General features: G+C 35.8%; 1 protein-coding gene across 3 annotated transcripts in view; it reads right to left on the bottom strand.

Moving 5' to 3' along the window:
- The window catches only part of SPAG1 (sperm associated antigen 1), a 45,344-nt gene that overhangs the window by 13,029 nt on the left and 18,017 nt on the right, over positions 1-14,298 (bottom strand). For all 3 annotated transcript variants that reach the window (XM_049827074.1, XM_049827094.1, XM_049827084.1), the window contains 4 exons: positions 13,928-14,090; positions 6,702-7,130; positions 6,222-6,321; positions 2,933-3,085 (listed from right to left, as the gene is read on the bottom strand). In XM_049827074.1, the coding sequence (XP_049683031.1) occupies positions 2,933-3,085; positions 6,222-6,321; positions 6,702-7,130; positions 13,928-14,090 (845 nt within the window). The remainder of the gene's footprint in view (positions 1-2,932; positions 3,086-6,221; positions 6,322-6,701; positions 7,131-13,927; positions 14,091-14,298) is intronic.

The raw sequence follows: 14,298 nt of genomic DNA, 5'->3' as shown, positions 1-14,298 counted from the left end.
TGCGCTTTCAGGGGCCCTCCTCTACCTGTATCAGTCCTAAGCAGTATTTTAAAGGACATACCAACAAAGCAGCTTGTCTAAGTTCTGTTTTGCTCTATTTTACTAAAACTTTAGGTTTTTAATGATAGCCTGAATTCAGTTGTTAAGAAAAATGTGGCACACCATCATAAATTAAACGGCCCTAAGATTTACTCAGGTTATTTTATCAGAGAACAAAACTGTGCACTTCATATTAAAAAGTCAATTCATTACATTTAGGTACTTCCCATAGAAAGTAACAGAATAATTCTACAGTAAACCACGGTCCCATTGACTTCCTGTTTAATTTTTTTGCCTTTTATCATAATGGGCTTAAAAAGTTGGAGAAAAAAACTCATCTAATTCATCAAAATCAACAGAAAGAATCCTGTAGTATTTGACAATCAACTGACTTCTTGTAATATAATAATCTAAGCATAGCCTTTTGTAAAAATGCATACCTGTATGTCATGGTTAGTTTAAAAAGCATGGGTATTTAATGAAAAAGCTGGGACAAATACACTCATTCCCCACCACCAACACCCTAACTTGACCCAACAACCCTGCACTTTTGGAGTTTATCACAAATGTATTTGTACAGTACAATACTCATACTCATACAGTACAATACTTCGTAATAAAAGCTCCCAAGCTATCTAATGCAATTTGCTACCTGATTTTAAAGGAGTTAAGACAACTGGAATGAACCTTGAATTTAGTAAATGGAAATGCATAAACATATTGCCCCACATTAGAGCTTCTGTATTTCAGACAGTGAAAAGTAAGTAATAAAGCAGTCACTCAAGAGGAAATTAAAATACACAAAGTAGGAAATTCATTGATGTTCACAAAGCTAGGAAAATGGCATTAATTAAAAGTGTGTTTGAAACGTATTTTCCTGTGATTTGGCACACACCATTAAAAGAAATAGTCCTTCCAATTTATCTAAAAATCACCTTAGGATAACCAATAAAAAACACAACTCAATATCATCTAATCAACATTATAAACACTCAAATAAGTGTTTATGCTTGTTTCCAGTTGACTTTTCATAAAAATATGTACTTATATTCTTAATTGTTTCACTTTGATTGCAAAATGATCAGGTAAAGTCTTTATATTATCAGGTAAAGGCCTTACATGAAAAATTCCACTTATCTTTTTGCGTGAGAATTAGCAAAAATATCAGACTGAACACCCATTCGATTCTAAGATTTCTGGAAAGGCTGCTTTGTTAGGTAAGTAGAGAAAGACAAGGCTTAACACGATTTATCAAACCCAGCCTCAGACACAAGTAGGATTATAAGTTTTTCCTGTCAGCTTCCTACAGCACCACCAATTTCCTGCAGGAACTTAAAAACAAAGAAAACCTCCAATAACAGCCAGTTGTTAAGACCTGATATTCCTAATATAAAAAAAAATTAAATTACATTTTGGGGTTGTCCCTTTAAGTTAAAAGGCAGTAGAGGAACTACAATTTTTTGTTAAAATTATTTTTTTTAGGTCTGCTACTTTAGAAATAAAAATGAATACTTCTGTAAACAATTTCAGTTTAATTCATAAATGATAAAATATTTAAAAATAAAAGTTCAATTATGCAGGAGGTTTATGTTTTAGAAACTAAGAATTTGCAAGCAAAAATGAATTACCAGCAGAAGAGAAGAAGGAAGAAGCAGCTGAAATAAGGTGATGGGTTGCCAGGGAGGAAAGAGTAATGAGCAGTGAAGCTAAAAACATAAGGAAGGCCTAGAGAGGAGAAAAGGAAGAGTGTTAAGGGGAAAAAGGGAAATAAGCTTATTACTAAGCAAGTTACAAGTCAAGGAGAAATATGAAAAGAGGATCTGCAGATAAAATAAGCCAAGAAGATTTTAAAAAAGTATAATAATCACACAGATACCAGGACGAGCAGTTATCTCACCAATCCAAGTGCTCTATTATCGGCGTAGATACAGGAGATCAGTAACAATTTGTTGTGTTATCAAAAATAACACTTCTAAGAGGACGTGATAAAGTGTCATCTCCTTTGGCCACCTCCGGTCAAATAAGCAGAATTTAAAGATATTATGGATTTTTAAATGAAGTAATAATGTAAGTGCTCATGGCCTTGCCTTAAAAAGGCCTTGCCTTTTTTCTTAAAAGGTACTAGATTCCATTGTTAAAAGTCTCATGCATGGGGGTTCCTGCTCAGTGACTGAATAATGGCTGTTCTGTTTTCATAAATACTTTTTTTGCCCATTAAAAGAAAAAAAGAGAACAAAAGGGAATGGACAATCCTATCATTCACGCACTTAAGTACTTACTATATGCTAATGATAACACTATTACAATAGTGTGTATACACTAATTTTACACTATTAAAATATAATTATAGAAATTGAGATCTCTCTCTTGGCAGCAAGAATTAATGTTGGAAGTATTAACACTTAAGTTAAAGATAATATTCAATTATATTTTTTACATCTCTAAGCTTTGTATCCAACCACTGTATCAAGCTACTTCAGTGTTTCTACAACGGCAGCATACTGAAGCTTTCACACTTAACATAAATCTCCAATTACCACAGGAAGACTGATAATAGGAAAAGGAAACAATGTCGAAGAAAAGGTATAGACTCTAAAATATAACTTTACATGATATCAAATACAAGTTAGGAAAGAAAACAAGTTGAAGCACCAGTAAAAAAAAGCCTTTAAAATATTACATTTTTAAAACAGAAAGCGACCTACTGCTGGCAGAGGAAAACTGTGAAGCTATGGGAAAACAACTGAATGAAACAGCCAGACCTATAGTTATAATGCACTAGTGACAACCCTGCCTCTGAGGGATACAGAACAGAGGGAGCATGTAAACCAAACAAAACTGAATTCTACTTTTCTATTTGGACTCATATCAGAAAATTTGTAGGTGGAGTTACCTATTAGCACTATCATTTGCTGCTTGGATGCTGCTGTCTATTTGTAGGACTGTTTTATAATCAATGTATGCCTGTCGATACCGCTCCATAGACTCATTTGCCATTGCTCGTCGTAGAAGAGGCTTAAGGGAAAATGGCTGAAGCTCCAGAGCTCTGGAGAAAACACAAGAAAAATGCAGGATTGAAACAGAGTAACTGAAATAATATTAATAAAACTATTTTATGATATACACAATTATACATAACAACTTTGTGATTTCAGATGGGCCTTACAGTAACATAACCAAGGAAAATTGGACTAGGTGGTTTATATTAATATCCTAAATGACATGGAGTTATGAAATTCTTAGTGCTTTTACTACAACTTGCTCTACTCACATCCCTATCTTCCATCTGGAAAACTGCTTTCATCACCAAGGAAAGACCAACGTAATAACAGCTGTTTAACAGCAAAAGCTAATTTTCTTAGGCCATGCCTAGATCTATGGGGATTTCAAGTATAAGGTGCTTTTGCCTACATGATTTTCAGTTCTTCTTCCTTACATGGAAGTACACACTTAAAAAATACACTTAGTAAGACATGAATATACACCTGTCTTTTTTTGGCTTTTAGGTTTTTGCCTTTTGTCTGTTTACTCTTCTGATTGTGTGCCTGGTCAACACTGATCTCAACCCCTGACACTGCAATCAGAACTTCTTCCAAACACCACACACCTTTCCAGCGATATGAAGAAGCAGTCCATAATGACTTTATTTATTAAAGACTACCTTTTATAAGTCAATGATTCTTGCTAAAGAGAATGAGAGACAAAGTTTGAAATACTGAAATTAAGATGAGTCAAGATTAGATTTCATGGAATCATAAAGGAATTCAGGCTGAGAGGTCCCTAGTACAACCTTCTGCTACAGGTAGGGTTAGCTCTGAGATCAGACAAGGTTGCTCAGGGCTTTATCCAGTTGGGCCTTGAAAACCTCCAAGCGAGTCTCTGCAAACATCTCTGGACAACCTGCTGCAATGCCCTGGACTGTTCATGGGGAAAAGGTTTCTCCTAATACACAGTCGGAACCTTGTGTGGTTCAATTTTTGCCTGTTGTCTCTTTCTTGTCCTCCCACAATGCACTGCCAGAAAGAGCCAGGATCCATCCCCTGGATATTCTCCTCATAGGTACTGGCAGGCTGCTCTTAGGACCCCTGAAAGCCATTCTCCTCTAAGCTGAAGAAAGCCAGCTCCCTCAGCCTCTCCTCTCCAGGCAGGTGCTCCAGAGTTCACAACCACCTCAGTGACACTTCGCTAAACTTGTTCCAGTTGATCGCTGTCTGTCTTGTACTGGGGAAGCCAAAAACTGACACAGTTATCATAGATGTTGTCTAACAAGTGCTGAGTACAAGGGGATAATCAGTTCCCTCAATCCAATGGCTGTGCTCCTGTTTGTAAGCCCAGGAGGCTGTTGGCCTTTGCTGTGAATTGGCTTTGCACCATTACTCCTCCTAAAGCTAGAGAAAGAATGATTTCTACAATAAACATTTCAAATTTCCATTTCATAAATATTTCCAGTGTTCCATTTCTCTTTACGTTGCTGAATTCATTTGAAAAATACAACAGCACACATCATCATAGCCCCTACAAAATCTCTGCAAACATGCTTGACATTCTGTAACTTAGGAGAGTATTAATGCAATTTTAGGTTCCTAACATCATGAATAAAGGAAAAAACAACAATAAATAAATTCAGGGGAAGATGACACTGCTTGAAGAATAGCATCAGTGGGAATGGAAAACCACATTTTGAGGGTAGAAAGCAAAGATAATACAGTCAGGGACCAAACCACTACAGTACTAAATAAATTACCATTAGTGCATAGGAACCCTATTTCACTCTCTTTAACGAGAATCACAGGCACTCCAAATCAGTCTTGAGACAAAGAGAGATCCAACAGAGGGGTTTTTGTATAATTCTAAGCCCTAAACAGCTAAAACTTAATGAAAGATAAATGTTCAATACTTATTTTTATATCACTAATATAACCACTACACCATTTTTTACTTTGAAATCAAGTAACCTATTTGTAGATCATCCTTTATGTTGTATTGCCTAGAGAAGATTTACTTGACATTGCCTAATTCACATGTGTTTGCAGTTTTGCAGTTCTGCTTCCCGGTCTAAATTATTTCTGCTTCTCTTGTGTTCACTAAGCATCATGGGTCCTTGTGTATCCAGCAAATATGCATGACAGTAAGGACACTATCATTAACTAGTAAGAAAATAAGCTTCCAAATTGTAAGAACACAAGACCCAAAAACTTTGTATTACTGATTTCAGTTGAAGTCCTACATACTTCAAACCCCTTGGACAGAAAAATGTGATGGCTGTTAAGTATGCTATCTTGTTTTATCAGCCAGCTATCAATGGCCCTGCATCTATTTTAAAAGAATATTGTTAACAAGTCAATTTCTTGCAGATGACATATTCAGAAATCTTTTCTGTCAGGTAGAATATATACAGTAAGTCAAACATTTAGTTAATACAAAGGTACATGCATATTTTTAGTTTGGGTTTTTTTTGTTGTTTTTTTTTTTAACAGTTGTGTTGTGCTGTAAAAATCCCCAACTGATTAATTAGTATGATTTCTGTCTTGGGATCTTTTTTTTGCACCTTAAGCCTCACTCTTACTAACCCCATCTACAAAAATACAAAAAAAGACATCTAGAAATACAGTAATAATTGAGTGTAAGGCAGTGTTTGGAAGTTACTGAAGGTGTCTGATCTCCTCTAACTCCTGTATCCTTAAAAGCCACAATAAGCAGAAAGGATTTTAGCTCAATTCCTGAACAGCTGTAATTACTGTTTATAACTATGCCAAGTATGTACTAAAAAACCCACAAACAAAAACAACGAACCAAACACAGACAACACATGTAAACACCATACATATGCTTGAAAGCAATTTCCAACACTGTGATAAGCATCGGGGTTAACAAAGCTTTCACGACTAAAGAGCATCACTGAAGTAAGTCTGCTTTTATATTAAAAATGTTAATCTTGCTATGTATTTCTGTGTACACAAGAAGCCTAACAACTGCCCTTACACAGTAAAATAGTTAAAAGTTACTCCTTCTCTAGGTTCCATGTAATTATTTACATAACTGACAAAGATATCTGTCATTTAGACAAGGAACCAGACTTTACTGAAGATTGTTCTAAGTCAAACTGCAATAACAATATATGATTTAAAATGTTTAATCATCATCAAGAATGTTGTTGCTCTACATGGGAGGTTGCAATTTACCTGTTACAGTCCTGAATGCAGTCAGCGCAATTCCCTTCTTTGAGGTAACACGCAGCTCTGTTTGAGTACAAGATACTTAAATCATCTGGACTTTGTTCTCCTAAAAGAAGTTACAATTAAAATCAAAGACCATTACTAAAATGACATTCAAGAATTAAAGACTTGCACGCTCTAAGTTGCACTGCAGTGATGCAGTCTGCTGACAATGCAAAGCTGCAAGCAGCTTTCCTTTATCATGTCACCTAGAACATGTAATTATTCAAACACATAAATGCAAGCAGCTCTGCCCCAAGAAGTTAAAATATTATTTCACTCATCTTCCTACATTTTGTGTCACATGAATTGTCCTCTAGTGAAATGACTAAGAATTTACTGCACAGTAGCTCCTGCCAAAAATCCAGAGATAGGCTAGCTCATCTGTAGTTCCTTTAAGTAATCTAAACAACAATCCTATACGTAAACATAAGGTATTACACCCACCTAGACCAATGACATATTCAATTGCTTCCGAGTATTTGAGCACGGCTTCTCCAAACTGTCCACTCTTAAATAACTCGTTTCCTTCACTTTTTAGTTTTGCTGCAGTAGGAGGAAGTGAAGTAGAACGGCCACCACCAGCCGACTGAGACCCTGCTCCGTGCGATGTGGAGACCTTCTCAGCTTCAGGGCTTTCACTCTTTTGGTCACTGTGTAAATAGCCATTAACTTCCCCTTCACGGTCTGGCAAATGCTTTTGTGATTTTTTCTCTGCTGTGCCTTTTTTTAATCGGCTCTCAGTGGGTTCCTTCTGCTTCTGTGTCTCTCCGTCCTCCGCCTTACTGCCTCCTCCTTTGCTATGAAACTTTCTCTGCGCGTTCCCCATGGCAGCCTCGCCAGCAGCCGCCTCTCCTCTTACTGGCACGACAATTTCTGCAAGGAAGTTAATGAGCTGAGTTAGAGCTTGCATCATCAGAAGAAACTATCGTCCTGGCAGAAGAGGGGTGTACAGCCAAAGAACAGGGGACCAAATACTTCAGGCATCCTAACGTTTTGAAGATTTATTTGCCTCAGACAACACTTCCAAGAACACAGAAAAATACCTACTCGCCCGTAACTTGCAATTATTACTGAAAAGGTATTACTATGAAATCTCATGGCTCCTTGCTGGGCATATTGTGAACCCCTGTTCTGGAGCGTCAGAATGGTACGGAGTTCACCTTGAAATTAACTCTTTAAATACTGGCTGGTACAATACGGGTACTTTGCTTTTCCATGACCGAATCAAAATGCTTGCATGTTAAAATTGGAACACATAGCTAACAAACCAGTAATGTTGCACACTTCGAAACTGTCCTCAAGTATAACATAGGAGGGTTAAAAGCTTATAAATAATTCTCAAAAAGGTTTCATTTAAACATAATGTCAAAAAGCCCTTTATAGATACTTCTGATCATTCAACTTTCACTATTATTTATTACTAATTTAATTAGGAAAAATCATGCAATAAGGGTATCAGATATTAACATACATATATATTCCTTACTCACCTGAATTCCTAACAGATTACCACCACGAAATTCAAACATAGATTTCTGCAGAGAGCCTGACTCTTGATACTACCAGTCACACAAAGCCAACTCTGTGTTCTGGTACTATTAAGATGCTGGGTTTTCATCTTCCCTTATCTTGATGTGTTTGTCTGTCCAACAGAATTTTTTCATGTCTTCATATATTGGAGTGATACTTCCAACTGACTCAAACTAAACTTTTGAAGTTGATTGAATATGGATGAATGCCACGTTGTTCCAAATTACAGAAATTATTTTTTTAATGCACAAAATGTTACTGAAATCAAACTGAACAGGATGGGAAAGAATAAGATTTTTACAAACAATAGATTTTCTAGTGCCTAATAGACAGAAGCTCCAACTGCCTCCTTCCTAGCTGTGGTCTCTGTTTTGAAATACCATGTTTAATAATAAAGTCATACTCCACAGTGGGAACAATGAATGATAGGATAAATCTATTCTACCCACACAGACATTTTTATAAAACTTAAAGTAAATTATTTATATGAGACTTCCATCCATCCATTCATCCATCCATCCAATTTGGCAGTGCCAAATATGCCAAAAAGGATTAACATCTGTTTGGTAGGAAGCATGAGGGTAAAAGGCTAGCTGGGCAGATGAATGAAGACAGTAGTAATATAATAATAACGATTTCCTTAGGTTACATGCTAAAATACTTCCATTTTACATCCACCAAAATAGAGAACACTCTGTATACCTTCTAGTAAAAAAAAAAAGGAAAAAAACGTTTTCAATGTCACAGACAGGTGATAATGACAATTTTTTAGAAAACACAGCGAAACACTCTTGAAGAGCATCCCAACTGCTAGAGACTAAGAAAAAACAAGAAATTAAGATAATGTGTGATGTGAATGTCATTAATGTGAACATCACTTCCTGAATACAGGAGAAAATTTCCTGAAGTGCACAGAACCAATACTAGATTACACAGGAAACATTTATAGCATTTGGAGTCCCCCTGAAAATAGGAATACTCACAGTTAACTTTTTTAGGTGTCAGATTATGCTAATTGCCTAAATATTTCTGGACTGAGTAAACACCATGCATGAAATTGTAGAGACGTATTTCTCAAATCTAATTCTCACTGTCTTTCCGTTTCAGTGTTTATAACCTAAACAATATTCCTGTATCAGTCTCTACAGAGAAACGTATTCATGAAAGCAGCATTCTGGGCTTTGCTTAAAAAAAAAAAATTAAAAAATCAGTGCCTATGAACTTTTCTTAAAAAAAAAAAAGTCTAGATACATTATAAATTCCAATGAAAAGTTAAAGAAACTTACTGAAAAATATGGACAGGATTTTGACCAGAATGACAATAAATACAAACTTTAAAGAATTTTAATTCGTGTTACTACTAAAATAACAAACTTTAAATGGAAGGACTGTCATAAAACAAAAGCTAGTCAATACTCCAAAAGGAATATTTGAAGGGTTTTTTTTAATGGATGACATTGTCTTTCATTTAAAATTAATTTCCAGCTACACAAAGTATTTATCCTCCAGAAGCATGGCACGGAATAATGGTGGCAGACTGAAAACAATGTATCTAAATTCAGTTCACAATGAATTTACGTATTATGAAGCCAGGAATCATTTTAAAGTCTTTTATCTGCACTGGACTAGCTACATATGAAGGCAACTGGAATGGTCCAAATCTCCACAGATTAATTTTTAATAATTTAAAATATTTTTTTGCCACACACAGTCAGCAAATATCTGTTTTGTATTATGTGTTCTTGGTTTAGCTGGTTGAGATTGTACCCGAATTGTTCTGAGCCAGAACATGTAACAAACAAGCTTCTCGAATAACTCTGATCTCTACTCCTTAGGGGCAATCTTTGTTTATAAAGAATGAAAAAAGATATACTGGTCAGCATTTATACTGACACTGTAATTGAAGGTTTTTCTTAACTTCAGGATATGCATTACAAGTGCAATTCTAGAGTGAATTTTCAATGCTGTTTATTTTAACACGATCTAAATTTTCATATTGCAAGCTTGCAATACAGCCTAAAAGCCACAATAGGTTGGGTCCAATTGTGCTACACACTATACAAATTAATTATAAATGAGAGTTCCTTCTTCAGAGAGTTTACAATTCTAAAAAAATCAAAAATAGGAAATGAACAAGCACACTGGAAAGAGGATCAAGGAATACAGAATAACTATTATATTGGATAACAGGGTAGCCTAATGTCCTCATACAAGACCTCATCAACAAGGCTTCTAACCATAAGAAGAACAGACACAGTCAATTATTCAAAGCTACAATGGCAAAGAAACTTCCTATTACAGTAAAATTCTAGTCACAGAGATTACTACAAATTAAGATTTGGATAGATGAGAATTCATATATGGCATAAAGGCCAAGTGAGCAAGGATACAGAGCAGCCAGTAAGTATTAATCAGCAGATAACATTTCAATTATCTCAGAGCCTCAGTAGCAGAGGAGAGCAGAAAGCAATATCATGAATGCCGAAAATACAACAGCAAGCTCAATTGATCGCTTGAGTAGAAGAGCTCTCATTGTCTCCTACCCGATATGCTTTGCTTCTCAACAAATCAGAAACTTCAAAACGCAAATCTAAGACTTTACTCACTGTTCTCTGTGAAAAGCCATGAACATTAACACATTATGTTGAAGAACTATCTGTAACATCAAATAAATGTTTCATTATTCCACATGGAAAAATTCAAGTAAAAATGCAAAGACAAAGAATCCAGTTTTATTTGAAGATGTCTACTTTATAAAACATGATTAGAAAATCAACAAGAGAAATTCAAAGAGCGTTATCAAACCGTATTTGTTTTGGAAAGCTGTAAATCAGTCATTATGATGACAGCCCCATTTATTTAAGGGTGGAAAGCCTATTACTTCAGAGAAACCAAGTTACATGGTCAAGACCAGCTGAGAACATAGTACATAATTTATCAAGGATGCAGAGACAGATTTCATACCTATTCGGCTCCTAAGAACATTCCCAAAAAAGGACGATCTAGTGGAAGAAAACAAAGTCCCAAGGTAGTGGACTGATATAAGGAGATGCTCTTCAGAACAAGAACGGTTCCAAATCATGGTACTGTCATGTTCAATGACAAAGACCTTAATTTGGTGCTATCAAGTAGAAAACAGACTGGAAGAAAATCACAAAATAATTCTCTGTAGCCAACTGCTGTGGGATCAAGTAAATTTAATACCACATAGGCAGCAAAACTAGAAGCCAGATGAAGGATTTGACACAAAGGAAAAAGAGGTGTGCTAATGCTTCAATATCGAGTGTCAGTGTACCAAACCAGCAATCTCAAGGTGCACAGAAACAGGACACATACCAAAGGAAAAAAATATATCCTGAAGGGGAAAAAGGTCTCATCTAGAAGAAGAATATTCTCTTCACCTCTAAAGCGTAATAAATAAACCACATGTGGTAGGTGCACCCACCCTGCTAAAGACTAAAACCCCTCAAAACCTCTCGACTGTTCAACGGTAGCCTTCCCTATTGACGAGTGTCACGCACTCCGGTTGAAAGGCAAAGCCCTCAGCCAATGAAATACTTCAGTCGAAAGAAACTTCTTGACCTTTAACCATATATGACCACAGATCAGATTCCACTAGGGTATAAATGGGGCCCTGCCAGAGGGCATTTTGAGCTGGTCCTCCTTGGAGCAGCGGGTCTGCAGCTGGGGACACTCCCCTGAGGTTGGGACACTGCCCAAGGAAACTCCTGGACGTTGCGAGCCCTCGCCTTGCAGAGTGAGTGATTGCACATCTGGGTCATCATTTCTAAAACTTCAGTCAGCTGTGTAGTTATTAATTCTGTTTGGTATCTTGAACCTGTAGTTTACTAATGTTTGTTGGACTGTTAAACGATTTTGATTAGAACAAATGCCATTCCTAGTTTATCACCCGTTAAACAATTTTAGTTAGAATAAATTTCCTTTGAGTTTGTCACCTGCCTAATTTGATTTTATAAGCCTCTGCGACACCACGCACAAAGAAAACACCCTCTAAGCAACATCTTTTCCCACTGTCAAAGCCTAGCTTTGTGTTTCAAGGTTTCTTCTATTCTATGTGCTCCAAGTACATCTTTTAAAGAGAGCTGTTGTCAACTTAGCAATAACAGGTTGAGAAATAATAATTTTAAAACTAACTTAGACTTTATTTGTTTAAAGCACTCTCCTTTTTATGAACAAATATTTACTAATTATTAATAATTATTTAATAATCAATAATTATATTGTAATAGATCAAGTAAATACCACAAAATTCAGCAAATTTTTATTAATTAAAAGGGGCTATTTAAAATAGTTTTATCTGTAAATCATATTTATCACTTGAGAACTTCTATAAACATATCAAAAGATCAGGCGTTATGTCAAGTACATACATGATTTTTAGTTTTTACAGTGCCTGAATACTAGTTTTTACAGTCTCTAGGATGTAAGCAATTTTCTGTTTCTACTGTACAAAAAGGATTTTATTTACTTTTGCTTTCAGCACATAAAAGATGAAGAGAGACTACAGCCTTTAGACTGTTCTATTCAAAGCTGAGAAATTAACTCTTCAGAGCTAAAGAAAACAAAAAATATTTTGTTTATCTTCCAATCTCTAAATTATAAGTTTAGTAGGAATGCATGAGGCTTACCAACTAGAATGTGAAATAAATGTGACTACATGACTGGACTATGTGGACTACTGAACTGACTGTGACTACATGACTAGATGTATAGAGAAGACATGTAAGATGCTTAGTTTACTTGTTGTTAGGTTCAAAGAACATACCAGATTTACTCAATAACTGAACTGGCTTCATGTTTGTTTCCAGTTGTACCTGAAAACACAGAGTAACCTATGAAGACGTTTGCCTCCTAAATCTCAAGCTTGAGAACACATGTGACTGACATCAGTTGACAATCTTCCCTATGTTGAAAAGCCTAACCTTTCATCAACAAAATGGGAATATTCCTATGGAGCTAGAAGGCACTTAGTCATCTGAATGCTCCCAATGTAAAGCAACCCCAAATTAACTAATATTTAAGGCTAGGGACATGATCTATCCTTTCTTCCAGGGTTTTAGCTGAGGAGACTTAGTGGATACCTACTGATTTTGAAAAAATGTATTTTCCTTAAATTTGTGTGCAAATAAATGCCACATGTACTGTCTAATACTCGCACTTAAGCTGGAAAACCCACAGACTGATTTAATTTCAAGATAAAGAATTACACAGGCCACGGAAAACACAAAAGTCGCAGTTGTCATGCTGCATTACCTTACAGAGCCAACAGAAAGGAGAAAAGGTGGAAATCAACCTAGAGATGTTATTCTGTTGCAAGGTTGGAGCCCAGACATGCAGATGAACCCAAAAGCAACCTGCCAGTGCAAGCGTCAAGAGCCCCTGCTGCCTTACTTCCTCCTACAAGTCACATATTCTGATTATGCCAGTAGCTTCATCTCAGCAGTCTTGCCGTTAGTCACACCCTAATCCAGGAACAGAAGCTGCGCTTCAACTGCTTGTAAACTACATACAGTACAAGAATTGCATATTTTTTACCTCTAATATATACTTTGGGAGCACACAGATGATATCTTACATTAAAAAACAAAAAAAGGCTGATAGTTTTCAAAACAACAACAACAAAAGTAAAACTACATGCCACTTGATTGTTTTTACACCCTTTGAACCAAGCAAGGGAGGAAAAATGCAGAAGAAAAATGTGATGGTGGGAAGGCAGGAGAGCTGTGTGAGAGAAAGAGCTAAGGAACATAAAACGTTCTCCTAACACCAGAAGAAATTCCCAACTGGGTCCACATCAAAGGATAGGTATAAAATTACACAGGACACAGGGAAGTAGGTGATTTATAGCAACATTTTCCACCTGCCTCTGTTACATATTCTATATATATGTAGTTAGTTATATATATATATTCTAGAAATAATTCCAAAGATGTGTAATAAAACTGGATTCTAGATTTCACACTCAAATCTACTTTAAGTAGTGAATGTAATTTTAGTCTTCAAACAGGCAAAATTCTTTGCAAGCAAATATGGATGAATTGTGTGAACAAACATTACAATATCAAAAGCAATGATTTTTTCCTCAGGTTAAAATTAAATAGGAAATGACATGACATTACTTTTATCTCTGCCGCTTCTTTCATGTTCCTCTGTATTTTCACCTCTTTTTTCATCACCGTCTGAATCCTCTATATCTTGAATAAGTATTCTTTTTCCTTTGCCTTGAGTCTCAGATACAGGCTTTAAATCTTTCAGTTTCTTTTCAATCTCTAGCAGATATTTCTGAAATAGAGAAAAAACAGCAATAGCAGAAGCCTTTTTTATAGGTATGTAAATTATAATTTGTATACAGAAAATACATTCTGTTAAATAGTCCACATAAGATCCTGAAGAACCAGCAAAATTAATGTTACTGATATAAAACCCAAGAAAATATATGTGACTTTTCCAAGAGTCAGTATCAAAACCAAGATTAACACTCAATTTCTGT

The sequence above is a fragment of the Accipiter gentilis genome, chromosome 2 (assembly GCF_929443795.1).
Source record: "Accipiter gentilis chromosome 2, bAccGen1.1, whole genome shotgun sequence".
In the NCBI taxonomy this organism is placed as follows: Eukaryota; Metazoa; Chordata; class Aves; order Accipitriformes; family Accipitridae; genus Astur; species Astur gentilis.
The sequence above is the reverse complement of the archived record's forward strand: the minus strand, read 5'-3'. Positions and strand labels throughout refer to the sequence as shown.